This window comes from Rhagoletis zephyria, unplaced genomic scaffold (assembly GCF_001687245.7).
Source record: "Rhagoletis zephyria isolate East Lansing unplaced genomic scaffold, Rhagoletis_zephyria_1.1 Rzeph_scaffold_08378, whole genome shotgun sequence".
Classification (NCBI taxonomy): Eukaryota; Metazoa; Arthropoda; class Insecta; order Diptera; family Tephritidae; genus Rhagoletis; species Rhagoletis zephyria.
In genome coordinates, this window is record NW_016165458.1 from 2,298 (window position 1) to 26,077 (window position 23,780).

Sequence of the window (23,780 nt, forward strand, 5' to 3'; positions counted from 1 at the left end):
GTATATGAGGTGTTTTGGTTTAAATTGTATTATTTATATTTCTTTGATTACATAATAGTATATATATTTATATTTTAAAAGCATATTTAGTATGTACTTGTATGAAGCTATATAACTCAAGTATGGGTATTTTTATGATCTACATATCCAGCGCTAGCCACCAAAAAGATTTAAGCGATTTTTTTTTTTCAAAATNTTGACTTTCTGAGCTGAAATTGTTTGGACTTTTTTTTTGATTTTCAAACAAAGTACATATTTTTTATTTATTATATATGCAGTATATTTAGTATATGTATGTATATGAGGTGTTTTGGTTTAAATTGTATTATTTATATTTCTTTGATTACATAATAGTATATATATTTATATTTTAAAAGCATATTTAGTATGTACTTGTATGAAGCTATATAACTCAAGTATGGGTATTTTTATGATCTACATATCCAGCGCTAGCCACCAAAAAGATTTAAGCGATTTTTTTTTTTCAAAATTTTAATTTTGATGCAGAAATGCATCTAGATGCTCTAGGAACATTTCTGCATCAAAAATATATATATTTTTTTTTAATTATATGTACTTACTTTATACAATAACTGATTGCAGTTTTGCTTGCTAGCTGGCGATTTCTTAATCACCCNGCTCGCTTTATAATCGTTTGGACGCGCTCACCGTCGCTATACGACTCGCTAGAGAGCACTTCCGAGATTAGTTGCGCGCTAAGAATACTCGATTTCAAGTTGCTTGTGATTGAAAATGCTGGCTGGGATAGCATTCCAACTTTTTACTGCTGCTGACACTGCTTTACGCTTCACATGCAAAGTTGTGTGCGAATGTGTGTGTGGTTTCTGCAGAATCAGTGCAAGTGAATGCGCGCCACTTATTGTGTGGCAGATAAGCGAATTTGAAGGGCTTGGCCGATACTCTGACGAACAAGCCTTTGGGGCGCTTGCCGCCACTGACGAATGCTATCGGTTTCCACCTGCTGCCTCTTCATCAACGGCAGGGTTCTGTCAATCGTGCAGAAAGTGTTAAAATCTCGTTTACATCTTGTGTGTCACTCACCGCCAGCGCCATAAATGGACTATGAATGGCTATAAGCCGACGCGATGATACGTACTCGTACTAAATACATAAAGTCGAGAGTATTTCTGCAGGCAGAAGTGCATTTGCATGTTCGCGTCCATTGAGTGTCTGCGTTAAACGTTTAAGTGTGTAACAGTATTAATGTTTTTACATCCAATACATTTACATAAGGATTTAAGAATATCGCTTAAAAACTCCAATTGCCTATACATATTTAAATTTTAAATCCTAGATTGTCTGGTATTTTTCTTGGGACTGCGGCACCTTAATTGCCTAGCCTTTTATTATAGTAAAATGCAAACGTGTGATTCTCTTAAATATACAATCGCCGTTCGGAGTCGGCGTAAACTGTAGGTCCCTCCTCAAAAATATTTTCGGCAGTAATCTTTCCTAAACTCTTTAGTTTGATTACCCGTATTGCAATATTTAATTTATCTCATCAATTTAATTAAATTAAAATTTGCAAACAGGTGGCAACCTTCCACAAAAATATTTTCGGATGTAAGCGTGCTTAAATATTTTTCTTTTGACATATAATTTATATTTACTTTATCTTATCAATTTACCCAAACTGCAATTTTCCTACAGGTGGCAACTCTCTAATTTTTTTTTTTGTTTGGGTGCATTCCAAAACTTAAAAAAAAACAAAGCATCAGCCTCTCTTATTTCTAAACCTGCGCCACCACGGTTAGATGCTAGTTTTCTACTAAGTGGCGCAAGCTAGACTTCTTCTTCTAGTGCGGTTGAGAAATAAAAGAGACTGATGCTTTGTATTTTGACGTTTCGGAATGCACCCTTTCTATATTTTGAATTAGACGTCTAGCAATACAGCGGTGAAATCTGCATTCAGTTCCTCGCTTTAGTTTTCGAGTGATGGGCGTCCAAACAAACATACAGACAGACAGAAAAAATGCCGTTTTCCATAAAATCCATTTCCTGCTAATGTACATTGCAGTTATTTGCTTTGGCAAAGATTTTTTTACTTCTACGTAAATATAAGTAAATACATACAAATATGTATTAACAAAATTTATTTATTTTTTTTTTTGAAATTGAGCAACAAGCAGCTAAACAATCTCACTTATTCCTTTCTCTTTTGCAGGTGCAAAAACTCTTCAGCAGAATATTTGCTTAACAGAGGACTGCGTTCGAACAGGTAAAAATACTGTATATATACTTGTATGTACATCAGAGAATGTAATTAATTTATTTTTAAAGTATTAAATATATGGGGCAGGTTTTAAGTGCCAGTTTAAACATAGATTACGTAAACTGCGTTTATGTTGTACAACTGGCTGATATTTGATTGGCTAACCTTAGTTTAAACCAGCCAACTCGAGCGTTTAAACTAAGTTCAAACCACAGCCGTGTATTGCAAAACTGAACTATACTATTCCCTCACTAGCTTATGGAGTTATGCATGTGCTGCCCACCACTGCCTTAGAATCAGGGACATGCAGTGAACTTTTTTTCTGGTACGGTCTAGTGTACACGGAATTTAATATTATGAACAGTGTTTAAGGAGTTGAGGACTGTTTAAAAAAAATGAAGTAATATTTGCTGATTATAATTCCGTTACAAATTATTAATGTTAAGTGAATTTTAAGCTAGAAATCCCTGAGGGGTTTACTAATTTAGTTAATTAAAAAAATTAAAGCTTACGGACCTCCTCAATTTATCAATTTAATGCCTATGACAAAAAATCAATTTTTTCTGAAATAAATACACAAGTTTGTAAAAATTATGTTGCCAACATCGACTATCAAAACTCTCTTTACATATGTATTTATTCATTTTTTCCTTCCTTACATAATACCAAGAGAAAATACATATGTGGAAAATCACATAAAATAGAAATAAAATTCTATGAAAACCACAAGTATCAGATTAAGAACTGAAAAACGGACTATATTGTCGAGTAGTAGAGTATGTATGACAGAAACATGACAGTCGCTTAAATTTTTAACAAAAGAACACAAAAAAAATATATTGAAAAAGTACTTATGGGAAATATGACATATACGTATGTATATGTACATATGAATGTACATTAGGGCGCACCACTCTCCATACAAAAAAAAACATCAAAACTTTTTCGATCGGTAGTATCAAGTTAATTATATTTTAAGACTTCTGCAAAAAAAATATTCTGAAAATACTTCCAAAATCGAGTTTTTTATGAATTAAATTAATTTTTAGAAATATGTTTTCCCGAAAAATCACCTCAGATGATAGAAGAGTTGAAGCCCAAAAGGCCTGCTTTCAGATTTTTAAAAATTTATCAACGGAATCAAAATAATTACATAATAAGGTTTTTGGAGGTGTTTTCAGATCGGTTCCGGTCATGTAAATATTAATATTTTTCCGAAATATTTTGGCGGAAGTTTTAAAAAGGAAGAAATTTTATACCTTCGTTAAAAAACAGCAACTTTTTTGGCGATGCACCCTAATGTATGTATTTGAAAATAAATGCAGTTCGCAACTGTGAATGTGCGCGAAAATTAAAAACAACAACAATAAAACTACACACATGCATACATACATATGTATGTAAGTACATGCTAACAACAGTAGGAACAACAACAAATCATAATGTTAACGATGACATCTATGACAACCTTTGTTGTCAACAATGTACATCAAGTTTCTGTCCCAGCTTCTGTCCGCATGCCGCTGCAAGCGCACGGATGGCTGAAGTAAGACTTCAACAGCCCAACCGACAAACTGGGAAACTGGCAAGCGTTCGTCCAATTCAGAATGCATTTCATATGTTCTTTAGCCGTTTTACAACATGACATTGCCAGCCATTTTGATTGGTGGCACAAACATGTAATTTCCCCCAGCAGAGCTCTCCAGTGGACTATTTGCTGGCTGAACGGCAATGTTCACTTGTTCAAATATACACACATACTTATATATATACATACTTACATATGTTTGTGTTGCCATTGTTGCCACTGTATCAACTAAATAAGTTTGGGTATTGTTGTTCTCAATGTTGCTCATGCCGTTGTGGAAAGGTTGTTGCCATGTTGGTTGTTTTTGTTTTTACTATTGTTGTTGCTGATGTAACTGTCATGTTCGAATGTTAGATCCTACATGAAATACGAGTATGTGCGCGTGTGTATTCTGCTTGACTTGACGTCCAGCTTTTAAGTTGCACAAATGTCTTATTAATGCCAGACCAAAAATAAAGTAATAAGACTAAAATGTTTAAAGTTCCAGCTCAAAAACACACACACACACACACACACACTGCATACCTATGTATTTCATTATAATTCCTCCAAGCAAATTCACTTTTCAACGCACATAATGCGAATTGACACACACGAACACCTACCATGCTAAATGGAACTCTTTCATTTATCAAAGCAGCTTAGAAAAACTGCTTAGAAACTTTTAGTTGTTAAATGCTTGGCTACCTTTTGCAAAAACTTTGCTCTACAATGCAAAAGATAGCAGCGTTACTAAATGTGCCAGCGACAATTTGCCGGTTGCGTTCCTCGTGCTAATATCGAATTTTATACACAAACATGTACTTATTTATAAATATGTATAAATATGTACTTATAAGTATGCATGTACACACGCACAGTGCCGATGGCGGTTCATGAATCACCGCTTCAAACACAACTGATTTAAAAACGCTCCTACCTACGAAAGTTCTACCGGGCGTATGAGTAACATTTAGTAACACTCCTTTGTTTATTGTATACATATGTACATATATATGTATGTGAACACATACGCATTCATATACATATGTACGTGGCAGTTAAGTGAACCGTTTATTTTGAAAGTGGCATAAGTCATTTCATCCCATTCGACTTCAATGAGTGATCATTTACCTGTATCTGAACGCGTCTGATATTCGTTCAACTTCAACAGCCAAACCGTAAAAAGTTTTGTCAGTATGTTTATGACGGTAGAACGATTTACAGATGCATTCAATTAGAAGTGCCAATCATTTAAGCAGAAGATGTGGATATTACTTATGTCATTTTGAAAATAAACGGCTCATATCTATGTATGTTTTTTTTTTGTTTTTTGTTTTTTGCAGATAGATACATATGTACAACCCATTTACCCTGACCTCTTTCGATAAAGTATACACTGACATTTGCACATTTCCTTGTTTGAAAACTTAACTTCTCAATGAATTCTAAAAGGTTTAGAGCGGACACTTGAATGTGCTTTTGCACATACATAAATACATCCATATTTAAATGCATACGTATGTGTGTGTGCGTGAATGCGGAGCACAACCTGTTTGCTCAGGTATACGAGCCATAGACGTATGGTAAGACTTATTACGTTAAACAACAAATGAAACAAATAGAAACGTTTTAAAAGTTTTTCGCATCGATATTGTAAATTTATTTAATTATTTGTAATATGTGTATACATATGTATGTATGGCAGAGTACCCGACGTCGGTCGTGGTGAACAAATAAGTATATAAAGATATATATTATTCGGACTTCCCACTACCAGCCTGGTTCCATTAAAAAGTTTAGGTGGATCACAGTTATAAATACTCTAAAAACGTGATCGGAGTTAATAGAGTTGTTCAGGATCTTGTGCATATACTCTTGGATTTGCATATTCGTTGCATTTGTAAATTCACAACAACAAAATGTATACGGTTGCTATGGCAGCAGGCAAAAAATTTGCAAATGCAATTCCAACTTCAAATCCAGTCACGTCCATTTTCCTAAAATTCTATGAAAAATCAAATTTTCGCTAAAGAGCCATTGTATGTTTATATCAAATTTGAGTAAGTAATGATGAGCTGCTTAGCCTCACTGCTCAAAAAATCTGAATGTCCGGTACATGTACACATATAAATTGAAGGCCTTATTTCTACTGAAATTGCTTAACTTAGACTATTTTTATCCTAGGTTATTGAGTAAGGTATCAATTTGTTTGTTAATTAATTTTCTTTTAGATCAAGTCAAGTCAATTGATCAATTATGAAAATAACATTTTTTTTAGTAAAAAAATAGAGTGTTTAGGAACTATGACAAACCTATTTGCATATGGTACTCGACCCCACCTACAATCCACACTCAGTTTTGTTTCGAGTGGATGTCGTAATTTTTTTTATAGCACCGTGTTTTAGTAGTTAGCAACCCCCAAAACCCCAAGTGTGTAATTTTTGTTGAAATTAAATGTTTTTTTGAATATTCAGGTCGGCATATTGGATACGCGATTTTGAATTTTTAAAATCTGGCATCAAATTTGTAATTGGTGGCCCAAAGAACCTACAAGAAAGCAAGTTCAACTTGGTCTGATTTGATTTTGTATTTTGGCCAGCTTTGTATGCTATATGGAACCACTGTAAGGAAATGAACGTTATGAAGGGGAAATCCTGATGGCCGAAGTTAATTCGAAAACTCCCAGGGGGGTTGTAAAATTCTTACTAAAAAAGTTAAAAATTTTGGGTGTAATTGTTAAAGTTTGTTGAATTTTTATAATTTTTGTGCGAAGTTTTAAATTGGGAGTTATGTAGTGCTGGTTATGCAATGTGCTAGACAGTGGCGAGAATGTAAATAGGTAAAAGACATTTAGCAAGTTTTGACTCCTTTTCTTTGTTTAAAAAAATTTTATTATTTTTTATGAAAATATAACCGACTATCTTTTGGGCCAGAGTACAGGAAAACTCTTATTAAATTAATAAAGAAAACACTGATAATCAGGACTTAATCGGTACAAATATAAAATATCGGCGTCGCGACTTTTAAAAAATATTCAGCGGGACAATTTTCTCAAAATCGGTACTGTTCCGCTAAAATCGGTACGAATGGTCACCGTAATTATAAGTGAAGTAGTCTTTAATTGAAAGATGTTAGCATACAACACACACATATGAACATACATACTTATGTAAATATGTACTTGATTTTCCTTCTTCAGCTGCCTCGTTGCTTTCGGCCATGGATACAACAGCGGACCCTTGCACAAACTTTTTTCAGTTCGCCTGTGGCACATGGAACAAGATACATATCATACCCGAAGATCGCAGCTCCATTAGTACATTCGAGGTAAGGTTAAAATACATATCGGTACCTTAATTCACAAAAGCCCTAACCAACACATCTTTAGAAACTGCGTTTTTTACAGATTTTGGTAGGATATATTAAAATACACCTTTGCTAAAAATTTGCCAAAAACAACGGAATAATGCAACTTTTTAAAAAGCTCTATTTGCAGCTTTCGATTTGCTTTTTTTAGAATGTTTTTTGCTTCTCCTGTAAAATAAAAAATTTGCTGGTTAGGGCCGTGGTGAAGTAAGGTAGCGATATGTAGTATGTACGTATAAATTTTAATAAGTCAGTGTTTTATTTTGCAAGATTTTCATTTTTTTTTTTACTTTGGGTATCTTATAATTTTTGGTTACTACAGTGAAACCAGTCAGAGCCGGAATCGCAAGCGAATACAATTTTGGTCCATCTCAGACAGGTTATCGACCATAAGCACGCTGCAAAGTTAAAATATATCTGTATTCAGGGCTGCCAACTTGGCTCAAACCGTGGCATTTTTGGCCCTACTTTACATCAAATGGCACTTAATTTTTCAATTTTACACAAAATGGCCAAAATGGCACTTTTCAAAAATAGTTATATTTCAGTACATTTTTGTGAAATCCTTTGCATGTATCTATTTTTCTCAACTAATATTTTCTAGTTTCTAAAGATTATTTAACTGGTTTATCTTATTTTGGCATCGCCCTTTTGTTTTAGAAATGTAATTCTTATTTAATTGCTAAATGGGAAGGATTAAACAAGATGGCACCTTCTTTGGCACTTTTATTTTACTATTTGGCACGTTTTGGCACTTTTTTAACCTCAATATGGCATCTCATAGCTAAGGAGCGTGGGCAGCCCTGTCTTAGTATAATGCAGCATTCGCAGTGCAGAGCAAAGTTTGCATAACTGAGCCTTCACTGGCGCCGAGCCGTTGAAGAACTTTGGGCAAATAAGCGTGCAAGAAATAAGTAATAAAAAAATAATAAAAATAATTATTATTACTGAGTTTCATTTTTTCAAAAATAATGATTATTTTATGATTTTTATTTATTCCCTCAGAAATAAAAATTATTATTTAGTTTTATTTTTGCACTTAAAAATAATGATTATTTATGAAATTGAAAAAACCATACAGACGCAATCTAGTGAAATTTTGACCTGAAACTTTTGGGCTTAATGCTAGCTCGTATAGCTTTTGAGTATTTTGAATGATCATTATTCTTAAGCGAAAAAATAATAATCAGCAAATAATCATAATTTTTGATCGAAAAAATACAAATCAAGTAATAATTATTTGCTTTGAGCGAAAAAATATAACTCAAATATTAATTACTATTTTTAAACTTTATTGATTAAACTCGAAAAGTAAAAATAATTGTAAATTACAGTAGAACGTACGAACACAAATACATGAGAATAGTTGAAATTGTTTTACAACGATTACAACTTGTTGTTTTTTTTTTGGCTAAAATTTAAAAAATAATGCTTATTTTCCGTCCCTGTAAAGAATAAAGGGAATGCCACATAAGCTACTATTCCATACGAACACAGATAAATATTTCGAGCCCTAACCGCCAAAATAACGTAAGCGACATTTTTTTTTAAATTTTCTTTTTGATGCAGAAATGCATCTAGATGCTCTAGGAATATTTCTGCATCAAAAAGAAAATTTTGAAAAAAATGTCGCTTACGTTATTATGGCGGTTAGGGCTCGATTTATTCTCCCTAACCCACAGTTTTCAATAAACACATTTCAAAGCGGAAGAAAATGCGAAGAAATGAACCAATCACTTGAAGACCACAGACTCAAGCTTATCATAGATACTCATGTAACCGATTTCAATTAATCATTTTAGTCGATGTTACTTAGTCTTTTCCAGAGGAGCGTTAGACGATCTGTGTTTCAAGTAAAGAAAGGTACTTTCGCGATCGAAAAGGTTTTCATTGATGCTGCTTAATTTTTCTGCATTTCTCGTTAAATGTTTATTAGGATTCATAAGAAAATTACTTTTTAACACATAGACATAAATTACCTTTAAGATGGAAGGTCAATATTATATACATACGTATGTATATATAATATATGAAAACAAATATTTCTGCTAGGTTCTCTCTGACGAGCAACAGGTGGTGTTAAAAGGCGTGCTTGAGGAGCCCATCAATGACAATGACAACAACGCCACAATCAAGGCGAAACAGTTTTACAAAAGCTGCATGGATTTACGTAAGTCGAGACGAGGCTCATTTGGCAACGCACACTCAAACAAAAATTATAATAAATATGTACATACATATGTTAAAAGGATACGAGTACTAAGCAATTTCTCCCTTCTAGCTCAAATACGCAAAATTGGAGAGGGTCGCCTGAAGGAGGTGCTCAAATCGCTCGGCGGCTGGCCTGTGATCACGCCCAATTGGCAGCCACCGAACATGACCATCGAGCAGTTAATGGGCCTCATGCGTGGTAATTATAGTGAACCAGTACTTGTCGAACTCTATGTGGGCGCCGATGATAAGAACTCGTCGATTAACATCTTGCAAATCGACCAACTACAGCTGGCGCTCCCCTCACGCGATTACTATCTGAAGCTGAGCAGTGAGAATGATTTGAAAGCCTACCATAAGTACATGACACAGACGGCAATATTATTGGGTGCTGATCCCGCGACTGCAGCACAGGAGCTAGACGCGGTGGTGCAACTCGAGATCAAATTAGTGAATGCTTCGCTGCCCGAAGCAGATCGTCACGACACCAGCGCCATCTACAAGAAAATCACTTTAACCGAATTGCAGCGACAAGTGCCACAACTGAATTGGACAATATTTCTACAAACAGTTTTGGGACCAGATATTCAATTGTTGCCGGATGAAGTGCTCGTTAGCTATGCTATGCCATATCTTGTTGAAATGGGAAAAATAGTAGAGACCGCCGATCGGCGTGTGGTACACAATTATGTTATCTGGCGTTTGGTGATGTCCATAATGGCACACATGATCGACGAGTATCAGCGAGAACGCATCGAATTCCGAAAGATACTGTTGGGCGTGCAGTCGGAGCGCATGCGTTGGTCGCAGTGTGTAGAATGGACGAATAAAAAGCTGGGCTTGGCGGTGGGTGCTCTCTTCATACGCGACAATTTCAATCAGGAGAGCAAAGATACAGCGCTGGAAATGATACATACGCTGCGGGAGGCATTCAATGAGCTGCTGGCAGAAAATCATTGGATGGATGACGAGACGCGTGCGGTGGCTAGGGAGAAGGCGAACGCAATGAATGAACGGATCGGCTATCCGGAAATACTCAACAACGCAACGGAGCTGGAGAAGGAATACGAAAATGTGAGTGTGAAGTTCCAATTAAGTAAATAGTTAGTGTAGATGAATCTATTGATGTGTTATCTTTTAGCTCACAATAATTCCCGATAATTTCATGGAGAATGTGCTTAATATACTGAAATGGGACTCGGATAAGAATTTACAACTGCTACATCAGCCTGTTGACAAAGAGAAATGGACGACGGAGCCGGCAGTGGTGAATGCATTCTACAATCCAAACAAGAATGATATAGGTATTTTTTTGCGAAAATAAGCTGTTGCTTTAAAATATTTCAATAAAAGCAATTTACAATACTTTTTAGTCTTTCCTGCGGGAATATTCCAGCCGTTATTTTATAGCAACAATTATCCGAAATCTGTAAACTACGGAGGAATCGGTGTCGTAATTGGACATGAAATTACTCATGGCTTCGATGATAAAGGTAATGTGGGGGAAAAAAAAAGATTTTTTATTTAGAAAACAAGATTTACTTACTACGACATGGCAGATCAGAGGTTCAAAACCACGCCAACATCTAAATTAGAAAAAAGTTTTTTTAAAACAACGGTTGAAAAGGTTTCACATAAAACCATTTGTGTTTGGAGGCGGCGAAAAACGATAGGTTCCTCCCGCTTGTGTGGCAACATCTAGACGCACAGCACAAATCGAAGGAGATTATCGCCAAATATTTATTTATTTATTTATCGGTTTTGTTATCGATGCCCTTACATATATCGATCTCTCTATTGATACCAGAAAACATCCAAAAAAAATCTGCTAATTTAGAGAACTCCTTTAACTCTATTTTTAAACGACTTCAAAAAAAAGGCGAAGGTTGATATCCGATCATTGGATCATAAGCCAATTAACGATTACTCCTAAATTTTTATATGAGAATTAAAGTCGGTTGTGTTTTTTTGTTTAAAAATTACTTGTTTCTTATACTTATTATAATTTTCATTAGAAATAATTAAGTACATAAATATTCATAAATTTTTCATTGGATCGTTTTTTTTCTCTCTCTCTCATCGAGATAGGACGCCAATTTGACAAGGATGGCAATATGATGCAATGGTGGAACAATGCCACGATCGAAGCTTTCCGTGAACGCACGCAATGCATAATCGATCAGTATTCCAAATATAAGATCGAAGAGGTGGATATGTATGTGAATGGGCGCATGACGCAAGGCGAAAACATAGCGGACAATGGTGGACTGAAGCAGGCTTTCCGGGTAGGTGATCTATTTGAAATCTTCGAAATCTTCTGAATTTGAATTAAACAGTTTGCCCGTTGCGTTACGTAGGCCTACAAGAAATGGGTAAAGCGGCATGGACCTGAACCGGTTTTACCCGGTCTCAATCTAACACACGATCAACTATTCTTCTTAAATTACGCACAAATTTGGTGCGGTTCAATGCGGCCCGAGGATGCGGTCACCAAAATACGCTCTTCGGTGCACTCACCCGGTTTCATACGTGTACTTGCGCCACTTTCCAACTCAAAAGACTTTGCCGAGGCATATAAATGCAAACTCGGCGCGCCGATGAATCCTGTGGAAAAGTGTAGTGTGTGGTAAAAACAAAAACAAAAACAAAAACAAAAAAACAAGTTCGCTATATACATACACATAAATACAATGTATATGTATGCATATGTATAGAAAATTAACTAAATAAATACCTTTATAATTTATATAGTAGTACACAAAGATTGTATAAGATTAAAAGAAAGGATATACAAAAAAATGTATTGGGTAGCACAGTGTAATTTAGAGGCATAAATAATGAAAGCGGTTTGCTTAAAAGAACAGAATTAGTATCTAATGATTTTATTTTTTTATAAATGTTTCAAAACATAAATTATGTAAAGTCGTACTTATGTGAACTAGGATGGTATATATAGTACATATACATAAATATGTACATTCATTAAATACATATGTATATTCATTTAATATATATGTACACATATGTGCATAGGCGCTCGTATCTATACTTATGTTTGATTATAATACTTTTATTAGATTCAAAATATGGATACTGCGGCTATTTCCCAAAAATACTATATTGATATGAAAAAATACTTTTTTGCCACATAAATTTTTTAATACACAGAGGTGGTATAAATCTATAATAAATTTCGCTAGCTTAGAGTGTACTGTACTGTAAAAAATTTATTTTTTTTTTTTGATGGACACTGCGAAACAAATTTTTTTCGCAGTAATATACAGTTTTTTGTCCGGAAAAAAATACGAGCGTTATACATACATACATATGTACATATGTTGGTATAAATTGTTAATTTGAAACTATAAAATTAGCTAATATTAGGTAAACATCATGCTTACAGGTTTTATACACACCCACACATCCATACATACAGCTAATCATACGAAAGTACCAAACCTACAAACCATAAGAAAATTTGCGAATTTGTCTAATGCAAAAATATACATACATACATACATACATTCATACTTACTTACATACCTACATATGTAGATCTAGCGCAATTCAGTACTTTTTGAGTAAAAACCAAGTACATACATATAAACTACAAAGTCATTCATTGAAGCAGTTATAAATTATGTATACCTATCTATACATGTATGTATATGTGTAAAGATTAAAAATCGCATTCATACACTTGATATGTACTTAATTTATAGTTTAGTAAAAACAGAAGAATAAAAAATAAATATAGTAAATTTCACAAAAAAAAAATAAAAATAAAGATTTTATCATTCGAAGATTAATCGCTGAAGGAACTCAAAATTTGACATACATACAGTCACGGGAAAAGGTATAGGCACAGAGAATTTTTCACAACTTATGTAAAAATTTTGTTTTTAATTTTTTCTATAAAATATAGTTCATACTACAACATAAAACATAAAAGTAAAATTTTCGAACTCTATGCAAAACTTGAAAAAATTCAATAAATTTCCGAAAATACTTTGATTGAAATTGTAAAAAATCAACGGTAAGTAGCTAGGTACGGCAAACTTGCACTTTAACGTACAAGAATTGAATGGACTACGGAACGGCAAACTCAAAAAAATAAAAATAAATTTTTTGGCAAATTTCAGAGTTTTGCACAAAGTATGGAAAATGCCTGCGAAAAAGTCGAAAATTGTATGCTCTCACCCCCTAGGATTTTTCTATACCGAAAAAAATAACAAATTTTTTTATCTTGAAATGAAACATTATAGGTCCGCCAAAAGTCCGAAAAACGCCATGGCAAGAGCCAATACAAAATCGTTAATTTTAAGAAATGGTTACATAAATAACTGGGTATTATTATTGAAAGTATCCTTAAGAGAACCAGAGGTTTCCGATCGAAAAATATTGACTTTCGAGAATTCTATACCATTTCTACGAAAAGTTGTTTTTTAACCATATTCCATAACATGGAAAACTTTTAGCGCTTTGAGTGACCTCAAAATATTTTTTGATTTCAAAAAAAAAAAAATAGATGTATACTTTTTACGATGTAGAATAACCCGGGGGGTGAGAGCATTAAAATTCCGACGTTACTTTTTTGGGCCACCCTAATGCACACCCGTATTGCCTTGCCTCTGATTATTCATCTTTATTTCAAGGTTTTGCCTCTAAACACAACTGATGACTGTCTTCTGCGCCACTTAATAGGTTGCGAGCCATATAAGATGGAGGGGTTGCCGACATCCATTCAACGTGCCTCGAGCGTCACTTAGATTTTGCGAGCGTTTCTGGTTCAGGCGGTCCGAAATCTGTGCTGTGCCGTCACTATCTATTAAACCGTGTCCCCTTGCATGCAAACAAACCAAAGTTCGCCGTACACCCCTGACCCTTATTATAACTAAACTTTGGAAAAAAGTGTATCCTCAAGACAAAAACATCGAGATAACATACTTTAAGATCCAATTGTAAATGCCGAAGATATGACGAAAAATGTAAAAAAGCGAACCTACGTTCGGCCAAACTAAAAATACTCAAAAATAAGGCACATAGACTCAGTGGTCCGGCCTGCTGTTCATCCTGTCAATTGCTTATTTGGATTATCTAACCATTGAATGCTTCTTGTAGTGTAAATCAATATATCAGATGAAGAGTAAATCAAATATTAATATGTACTAAGTCATTTCATGATTTTACAGACTGGTTAATGGCGACATTTTTTCAAAATCTTCTTTTTGATGCAGAAATGTTCCTAGTAGAGATTTACGCCGACGGGCAATGCGTCTGGAAACGCCGGCGCTACTGCCCATGAGGTAGATTCCATCTCGCTAGCGTTAGGCATTCGCCATGTCAATTTAGATTGTAATTGTATTTAATTCATTCTTGAATTAGTTTTAAATTTAAATTACGTTACTTTCTACTTGAATTAAAATGTCGAGTGTCTGCCGCTGATGGATTGGCGAACAGAAGCAAGTCTGAAGTGTGTACATACATCTCTATGTTCTCTACAAATCCGTGTGTACTTTTTAAATTGAAATAAATACAAAAATTTTAAAAGTTAAGTTATTGGGGTAATTATATGTCGCTATCAATAAATTTTTGCAATAATCTTATCAACCGTTATGTTAAATTACGGAGTTATTACGATTTTTTGTGGGTTATGTATTGAAAACATGGTTTGGTCTACTTTGGGCCTTTTTGACCCACTGTTTAAAAAATGGCTTATAGACGGTTAAAATTTCCACTAAAATATTAAGCGCCAAATTTGTCTAAGAAGAACCGAATGTTATGAAAATTTATAGTATTTTTTACCAAAAAGGGGGACTTTAACCCTGTGTAGAAGACATTGCGATGCGCGGCAGCAAAACCTTCCTGGAATTTGACCACCACTTAGGAATGCTAACGTAGTTTTCACACAGCTACCTAGTACTTGTATACGTCTACGGGACCCTAGAATAAAATAACTTACGAATGTAAAAATTAGCAAAAAAAAAGTGTTTGCTTTTTATTAAAAGTGTGTTTAAAATATTAAAAAAAAAATACACAGAAAAATCAACGTGTCTTTGTTTTATCTCCAATAATTGAGGAGTTAGATGCAATAAGGGCGCTTCTGTTAGAACTGTAGTATATATGTACAATATGTAGTGGTAGTATTGTTGTGGTATTGAAAAAAATTGTCTACTGCGGATAAAAATCGTCAGATTACCAGTATTCGACTCTAATTTAACTGTAATAAACGCTTTCGATTGAAAAACGTGCTACCGCTGTTTTGTTTTTTTTTTTTTGAAAAGTTCATTGGCTCAAATTATGCAAAAAAAACCCTTTAAAAATGTAATGTAAAATAGTGTTTTTATACGAGTAGCGTTTAGTTCCTTCAAACGATGTATTTCAATATGCATACATCATGAAAGTTTTATACAAAATTCCATAGGCGCCGTACGCCGCCGCCGCCGCCGCGCCGATATTTTCGTAACTCAGCGGCGGCGCGTGAGAAATGACAAAACACGGCGGCGGCGGCGGCGTGGCTCGGCGGCGTATACCTCTAGTTCCTAGAGCATCTACTTAGATGTATTTCAGCCTCAAAAATAAAATTGAAAATGTCACTTACGTCTTTTTGGCGGTTAGGGCTCGATATTGCTATCATTTCCCCGATTTGTTTGCGAGAGTTTTGCAGGATTAAATCTCGCATTTCACTCGCATGCGGTATCATTTCCGAGCATTTGGCCCGCTATAGAATCCGCCATAAAATTGTAAGCATTTTTTCTTGTGTTTATATTTACTTGTTTTATTGTATTAAATTTTATTTATCATATCATATTGAATTACAAACGAATTGTGAGTCTGCCAATTAATTTTCGCTCGTTCCCAAATTTTAATAGGTTTTTAAATTAAGTCTCGTCTAATTTAAATAAATTAAATATTATATTCAGCCTTATCGCCAGTTCCATGGGAATGAATTGTTTCCATGATTTAAGAGACAAAACAAAGAAAATTAGAAAATTTGTTGGTAGCTTGTTGTTTTTACAATTGCTTTTTTCTTAAAATTTCAGACCTTTTACTGGATTTATTCATATAAATTTAAGTAAAAGGTCTGAAATTGTAAGAAAAAGCAATTGTTAAGCTTTTATCTATACGGCCAATTAAAACTTTTTGTTTGTAAATAAAGCCTAACACATTTAAGCAAAGTCTTCATAATTTGTTTGGGAGCTTTAGATAGTATAAAAATACAAGTAATTTTTAAGCAAAAAACAAAATTGACTCCAATTCTCATATAAAAATTTAAGATTATCGTTAATTTCTTCACGATCCAATTACCATAACATAAAAAAAATAAATATAAATAAAAAATATTACGACGAACTGATAACCTCCTCCTTTTTGAAGTCGGTTATAAATACTAGGGATAGTACATATTTCCCGTAATCAATCAAAAACTGAATTTTGGATTTTCAGTCATGTAGTAAGGGCTTTTGATATTTCAGCGACAATGTGAGTTACGCCCTTTCCATACTACACTAACGATATCTACAATGTACATTAAAATTTTATTTCTGATTATACTTATATTTTAGTTCTTGCATTGCCAGCCTTTCTCTTTGCTCCAACTCTAATTTTCGTATTTCGAAGTCTTTTCGCATTTTTTCTTCCTCCAATTCTAATCTTTTCATCTCCAGATCCAGCTTCTTCTTCTCTATGCAAATTCTTTTTTCAAACAACTCACTTCTCCTTTTAAAAAATTCTGTTAATTCACTAATACTATTTTTATATGAGCACTCATGTGTTCCTTGTGGTCTTTCACTAGCACACTTTGCTCCCTTGGACAGGGGATCGTCATTTTTTGTTCTTTTTGGCATCGCCGATATGAATTCCGGATCAGGCTCCGCCACCTCTGCCGTGCAAAGTGGCTCCTCTACAATATCAATAATCTCTGGCTTTACCATCAGCATCATGTCTTCACTCCATGAGCATTCACCTTCTGCTGACGTAGAATTAGTTTCCATAAGTCCATCGAGAATCTCGGACTTCACTGCGACCAACTCATCTTCATCACACCAACGTTCAGCTTCAGTCGTTGTAACTTTGGTGTTGCGTTCTTCGATGGGGAAAATCTTTGTAAGTCGATCATAGTACGGACAAAGTTTATTCACCGTATCTAAAAGTGTTACTAAATTAGATCATTATGGTCGTTGTTGATAACTTATGCTTATATCTGACTCTTGAATTCGATGCTATCAAAATCTATACAATTGGAGTTTGCCTTGATCCACGTTTCGGCCTTTAGTAGTGTCTTCTTCATATACCGCACCTTGCAACGTGTTGTCTCGGGAGTAGCATCGATTTTTGTTTTATTTAGTAGCGCCGAGTAGTATACGTAAGCGGAGGGCCTCTATTTACATATGTATGTATGGGGATGCACATATATGCGTGTATGTAAGTATATTTGTTCAATGGAAATTATACCAACCAAATACTTACATACATACATACATACCTCAATATTTTCATTCTCCAATAGGTAGTCTAATAATAATTTATTCTCTTCATCTGTCCACTTCTTTTGTGGTTTTTCCCGCCTCCGGGTCCGTTTCATATCGTCCACTAAAATATCAATCATCAAATTATTAACTTTAACATAAGTGCACAATTAAAATTTTGTTACTTTTTGTTATTCCCTTAATATTTGTCAATGCAAATTTCTGCGACAAGGCATTAACAGCTGGCTGTTGTTCAAAGTGGCAATCCACTCTATTCTCGTTACTTGTTAATTGGTAGTTTGGTACCAGTGATGGAAAACTATGTTCTGTTGTACCTTTTTGGCCCTTTTCAACTTCACGTTACATACGGTACAAATCCACCAATTTGGGTGCATTTCCCACGTGACCAAATTATTTCCCGGCAAACCTTATTAATTTTTATCAGAACTACTTAATTAATTTTTCGTCGGCCTAAACCAAAAAACCTCGCCAGTTGCCTCCTTTGCGAAATTTCACCACTTATTCGACCCAGGTGCAGACAGATCCCTATGGGATTTTTACGCGTAATATGAACGCTATGTTTCTTTCATTGCCTTAACTTAAGATGTGTTCCAGTGCTTCAAAACCGTTATGCAACAAAATACCCAGCGGTTTTACCAAGGGAATCAGATCCCGCTGCAACATCATATTCTTGCTCCAACATCAGATTGCAAAAGTCGCCGAAAATGAGTCGCCTTGTCAAAAAAAGCTTAATTGGGCCTCGGTCGACTCGAAAAGGTTTCTTCCCATTTGTCGGGGAAAACCAAGGAGATTCCTCAAATTGGAAGAATGTCCCTGCCACAACACCATTAATACCTTTAATAATCAGATATTAACTGGCATGCAGATCACAAATTTCATTAAGTCCCAATATGAACATAAGAAAATGTCAAAAATGCCGGCTACCGCTAAGTTGTGGAAATGACAGTCAGCACAAAACCGATACGTACCTTCTCTGCAGATGTGCGGCTTTAAAAATCGTTAATGGCATCGTCGTGTATACATAAGAACGTGATTTAATTTTTTACGTACATATGCCTCTTTTATTGGGTACAATTTTTTCTCAAAATAGGTACAATTTGAAAATTTTAATTTTCCATCACAGTTTTTTATACAATGCCGTAAAAATGCAGCGAGTTCACCACTACCAAAGAAATGTAAACGAGGTACAGTAAACCCCCTAAAAACGTTCTCAAAGAATATGTGGCCACCTGAGTGGAAGATCGACCTATCTCGGCAGCCAGTTCGAAAACGCCCTATCGCAGAAAACTTTTCAAAAACGCCCTAATTGAGAAACACCCTATGATGATTTTGTTGTAACAGCATACAGATTCCCCAAAGTTTTTGGCGAGTGTTGTTGGAGTGACAGTCCTTGACCAGATATAAACCTGGGTCATTCCAATTACGTAGACCCGGCTGTCGTGGGAACGATAGAAACACTCTATCTTAGAATATGGTTGAAGAACGCCTTATCTCAGAATTCGGCTCAAAAACTCCCTATCTCAGCTAAAAACACATTGACAATGTGCTGAGAAGGGCGTTTTTGTATCGGCAGCTGAGATAGGGCGTTCTTCAACCACATTTCTGAAATAGGGCATTCTTAACTCAAATTCTGAAGAAGGGCGTTTTTGAAAAGCTTTTAAAATATGACGTTTTCGAACTGGCCGCCGAGATGGGCCGATCTTCCACTCAGCCATCGATATAGACTCATATTTGTATAAAAAATGCACTTTATTAACAGAATAAATAATGTTCTCGTTTAAAATGTCTACATACATACTACTGAAAAAATATTGAGTAAAATTGCACCACAAAGTTTACATTTGTAACATACGAACATACATATTTGTATATGGATGTATGTACATACATACATACATGATTATAGGAATGCATACATTCAATTGGTAATTATTTAAAATACTTTTAGGAGTTTTTACCTAAATGCTTGCTCGCACTAGCTTATGATATATGTATGTATGTATGTATGTACATACATACGTACAACATACATCATTCAATTCCATTGTTCAAAATAGAAACACTAAATTATCACACGTTTGCGTACATACATAGGTATTCGGATATAATAGCATCCATTCGTTTAATATTTCCACTGTTGTGAATTTCCGGGCCCAAATCGGCTTTTTAAGAGCGCACATGGCTTACTGCAGCTAGATGTGGAATACGGGACCAACTCTGTTCTGTGGCGCTGGCAAATATTAAATACATGAAATTACCACCAATATTTACTGCCGCAGCCAGCCAGAATACAATACGCCATTGTGCCAAGGTTTCATGATGATTTATGATAAGCCCTATCACATAGGGCGCTAAGAATCCACATATGTTTGCAGCAGAATTCGTAAGACCATACATAGTGCCTGCGTAACGGGGACTTAAAGCGATGTGATTCATTTGATTACCAGCGTACACAGCGCCGCCAAAGGAACCAACACCGGCCAGCATCACGGTAACCCAAATCCAACTGCAACCAACATAAGCGGTGGCTAGAAGTCCTATCGATGGTATAATGGAAGCTATCGAATTCCATAATTTATACGAGTTTAGCTGAGAAATGTAGCGCCGTTCCAGCATCCAATCCGCCAATCCTGAACATACAATACCCACTATCCAGCTTGTAAAGTATGGTATGGCGTTTAGTACTGCATTTGATTGGATATCAAAATGGAGTATATTGCTCATGTATGTGGGCAATTCTGTGAGTTGCGTGTAAAAGGCCCAACTCTGACCACATTGTGTAATTAAAATTGCCCACAATGGTAGCGAGGTGAAGATTGAACGCCACGGTATTTCCTCAGCAGCTGTGTGTATGACATCCACATCAGATTCAGATAGTAAATCGCTGTTATTTCGAGGCTGCATAGCACGTAAACTCCGTTCGATGTAGTCTCGCTCTTTGAGAGATATGCGCGGATGTACGCTTGGTTTGTCATACACCAGATACATCCAAAATGCGAACCAAACTATACCCAGCAAACCAAATATGTAAAATGCTGATGGCCAACCTCCAAGAAAATCCAAAGAGCACAGCCATCCTGCTAATGGCATTGAGATTACTGTGCCGATATTAGATCCTGCGTATACGATAGCTGCAAATTTGTTGCGCTCTAATGGTGGTATCCAGTGAGCCAACATGGCATGCATGGCTGGGTAGGTAACACCTTCACCCATGCCTTCTAACACTCGTACAAGTACCAACATAGGCAAATCCCAGTACGCAGCGATTGGTGTTAGGAGAGTAAAAATTGCTGTAATAAGCACACCAAAGCCATAAATCAGCTTTCCTCCCATCAGCTCTGCTAGGCGACCACCTGGGACTTGCGTCAGCACGTATCCGTAAAAAAATGAACCCAATACAAGACCTTGGGTGGCCTCATCCCATACGAATTCTCCCTCCTTAGTGGGTGTTGTATTATTCGTTGGCTTTGGAACTGGGCAAGTATCATCTACACTAGTGGAATTGTCTTCAGGAATGGCTGTTTGGTTCACCATGGCAACTATAGCTACGGACAAATTAACGCGCATGGCGTAAACTACGGCAAAACCAAGGAAGCCCATAAATCCAAAAATATGCCGAGCTTTTGGAAAGGTACCATCATCTGAAACAACAATGGAATAGGTTAAGTGTTGGGAAAAACACTTTCAAATCGCATTTGCTTTGTGTTACAAGCAAACAAATACTTGTTGAAAGTGTACACATTTATAGGGTACGTATATATGCATGTATAGGTACTAACCTTCAACTTCTCTAATTAGAGGCGTATCAGCAGAACTGCCCTCATTTGTGTCTAATTCATCGCTATCTTCATTACTGTATATATTGGTCGCGCTTACCGCTCTACGATTACGAGCAAAATCTCTGTGAAAATCTATGTCGTCATCAGCACAATCTTCCGCAGCATAATTGCGTGCCAAGCCTGCATCACTATAATCGTCTACAACGGCTCTACTAACGCTACGTGAATTGCTTGTGCGAAACATTCTTAGCTTATCACTTCCTCGGCCTAGGCTCCTTTCAAAGCACGCAAAATGCGAATTTAACTTTATTTATGCACTTAATAAATAGAACTAATAAATTGTACAAGGTAATTTTGTTTAAATAAACAGAAAAGCAAATGAAATGCAATATCAGCTGGCTCAACCGCAGAGTTGCCAGCTCACAATGTTTTTAGTGGATTAGTAATAATGCCTTTGAGGGATGTCAAATATCAAATAGTTAAAACGACTAACGAAAACAGGCAATAAAACATTTTTTATCTATTTATATTTTTACAAAATAAGGATATATGTATGTTCATGTTTCAGTATATATGTAGTTAGTCAGAGAGGAAAGGAAAAAGGCTATGGCTATATTTTTAATTTATTTATTACATTATTTTGGAAGACGTGTTATTCACAGGTATAAAAACATTTAAAATTAATTGATGTATACAAGAACGAAATTATTTTAAAAAGTTTCAGTCCGCATAACTCACGGGCCTTTTTTAATTTGCAATAGCTGTTCCTATAGGAAAAACCACGTTCTTAGCTCCATTCTGCAGCTTGAGTGTTTCGTAATGGTAATTCTGCTCTACCAAAGCACAGGTTCCAGTTCCCGTAGTCGCATTGGTCGTTTTCAATGGCTCCAGTGAGACTTGATAGCAATCAATGAAGATGTTGATACACGGTATCTTNCACCAAAGCACAGGTTCCAGTTCCCGTAGTCGCATTGGTCGTTTTCAATGGATCCAGTGAGACTTGATAGCAATCAATGAAGATGTTGATACACGGTATCTTCAAACCTATTTCGTAAGCGCTTGCATGATTACTAGACCAAATCGATGCATTTACTGGTTTTATAGATTCTTTCACGCATAAGCTGATAGACTCTTGTATAGTTCGAAATGTATGAAGTGTCACGACGCCGTTGTAACCATTTCCTAAATGTTCATGTGTGACATCACACACTATTACAGGAGAGTTTGCTCCAAACTCTGGTATAGAAATGGTTTCCCAATTATGTTTAGCTATAAGGGCCAAAATCTTGTTACGCTCAGCATGTTGAGATACGTCAGCTGGGATCGGCTTTAACAGAGCCTGCAGCCGCTCCAGGAATGCAGGACGAGTCGACTCAGCAACGAGCACAGTAACAATAACTTCAGGCGCAAATGGGTATTGCAGTGATCGGGCCAAATGGTAAGCTGCCGCGTTAAGATCGCCTTTATCAGCAACGATAAGAACAGTGGGTGTACACTCGCTCGCGTTGGCCATCTTTCCAGTTAACTTTTCACTTTGTCCAATAACTGCTCTATCGTATTCAATGTTATTGAACATGTCCTGAGTGATTTTTATATATGGCATTCCCGTGGTGTATTTCAAAAACAAACATGAAAATCTTATCCAAATTTGCACAGGTCAAATTTATTTGTTGCCACAGAAATCAATTTTCGCGATGAACGCCGCCTAATTTTGACATATCTGATAAGAAGACCTTTGACAGTAATGATCTGGTAATGACAGCTTGGCTCACTGCATGATTCAATAATACAAGGTTAGATAATTATTGACAGCTGCGGTTTGACACTCCCTTACAAAAGGTTGCATTTGCGAAGGACAGAGAAAGGGCAAGAATGCAATCCCTTGTTGCGAAAATGGTAGTAGAAAAGTACGCAAAGTAGGCAATTAGTAGTGAAATTCCTTTTGTAAATTCTAAAGTATTTGCAGGAAATCTGGCATTTTAAACGAAATGTTGAACGTAATATTTATATATCTACGTGAATTACGTAATTTATATGCTATTTAGCTGTTTAAAAACTGCAAAATGACTCAAAATTAAAATAAGACTACTATGAGATTGATATAAACATCCAATGCTTATGTTTTCATCAGT

General features: G+C 35.5%; 4 protein-coding genes across 5 annotated transcripts; 1 reads left to right on the forward strand and 3 right to left on the reverse strand.

The window, feature by feature from the left end:
* Positions 1 to 2,185: 2,185 nt before the first annotated feature.
* Nep1 (M13 family metallopeptidase neprilysin 1) lies at positions 2,186 to 13,078 on the forward strand (the record flags this gene model as incomplete). The annotated part of the gene is made up of 8 exons (XM_017631081.1): positions 2,186 to 2,239; positions 7,003 to 7,130; positions 9,222 to 9,339; positions 9,451 to 10,454; positions 10,522 to 10,684; positions 10,754 to 10,873; positions 11,469 to 11,665; positions 11,738 to 13,078. Coding segments are annotated over 8 exons (2,057 nt in total), but the record flags the coding sequence as incomplete, so codon positions are not given.
* Positions 13,079 to 16,692: 3,614 nt separating this feature from the next.
* LOC108375012 (uncharacterized) lies at positions 16,693 to 18,135 on the reverse strand. Its single transcript, XM_017631082.1, has 4 exons — positions 18,034 to 18,135; positions 17,866 to 17,972; positions 17,589 to 17,760; positions 16,693 to 17,526 (listed from the first exon to the last, which is right to left on the reverse strand). Coding segments are annotated over exons 1-4 (888 nt in total). The 5' UTR covers positions 18,035 to 18,135; the 3' UTR covers positions 16,693 to 16,918.
* A 1,465-nt stretch (positions 18,136 to 19,600) lies between these two features.
* Positions 19,601 to 22,179, reverse strand: MFS10 (major facilitator superfamily transporter 10). Its single transcript, XM_017631083.1, has 2 exons — positions 21,649 to 22,179; positions 19,601 to 21,510 (listed from the first exon to the last, which is right to left on the reverse strand). The coding sequence occupies exons 1-2, from the start codon at positions 21,890 to 21,892 to the stop codon at positions 20,036 to 20,038; spliced, it is 1,719 nt and encodes a 572-aa protein (XP_017486572.1). The 5' UTR covers positions 21,893 to 22,179; the 3' UTR covers positions 19,601 to 20,035.
* Positions 22,180 to 22,259: 80 nt separating this feature from the next.
* Positions 22,260 to 23,375, reverse strand: LOC108375014 (uncharacterized). 2 transcript variants are annotated; one of them, XM_017631084.1, is made up of 2 exons: positions 22,685 to 23,375; positions 22,260 to 22,581 (listed from the first exon to the last, which is right to left on the reverse strand). In XM_017631084.1, the coding sequence occupies exons 1-2, from the start codon at positions 23,249 to 23,251 to the stop codon at positions 22,396 to 22,398; spliced, it is 753 nt and encodes a 250-aa protein (XP_017486573.1). In that variant the 5' UTR covers positions 23,252 to 23,375; the 3' UTR covers positions 22,260 to 22,395. The 2 variants fall into 2 exon arrangements, with proteins under 2 accessions (XP_017486573.1, XP_017486574.1); XM_017631085.1 differs by having other exon boundaries at positions 22,260 to 22,566; positions 22,670 to 23,375.
* Positions 23,376 to 23,780: the final 405 nt, after the last annotated feature.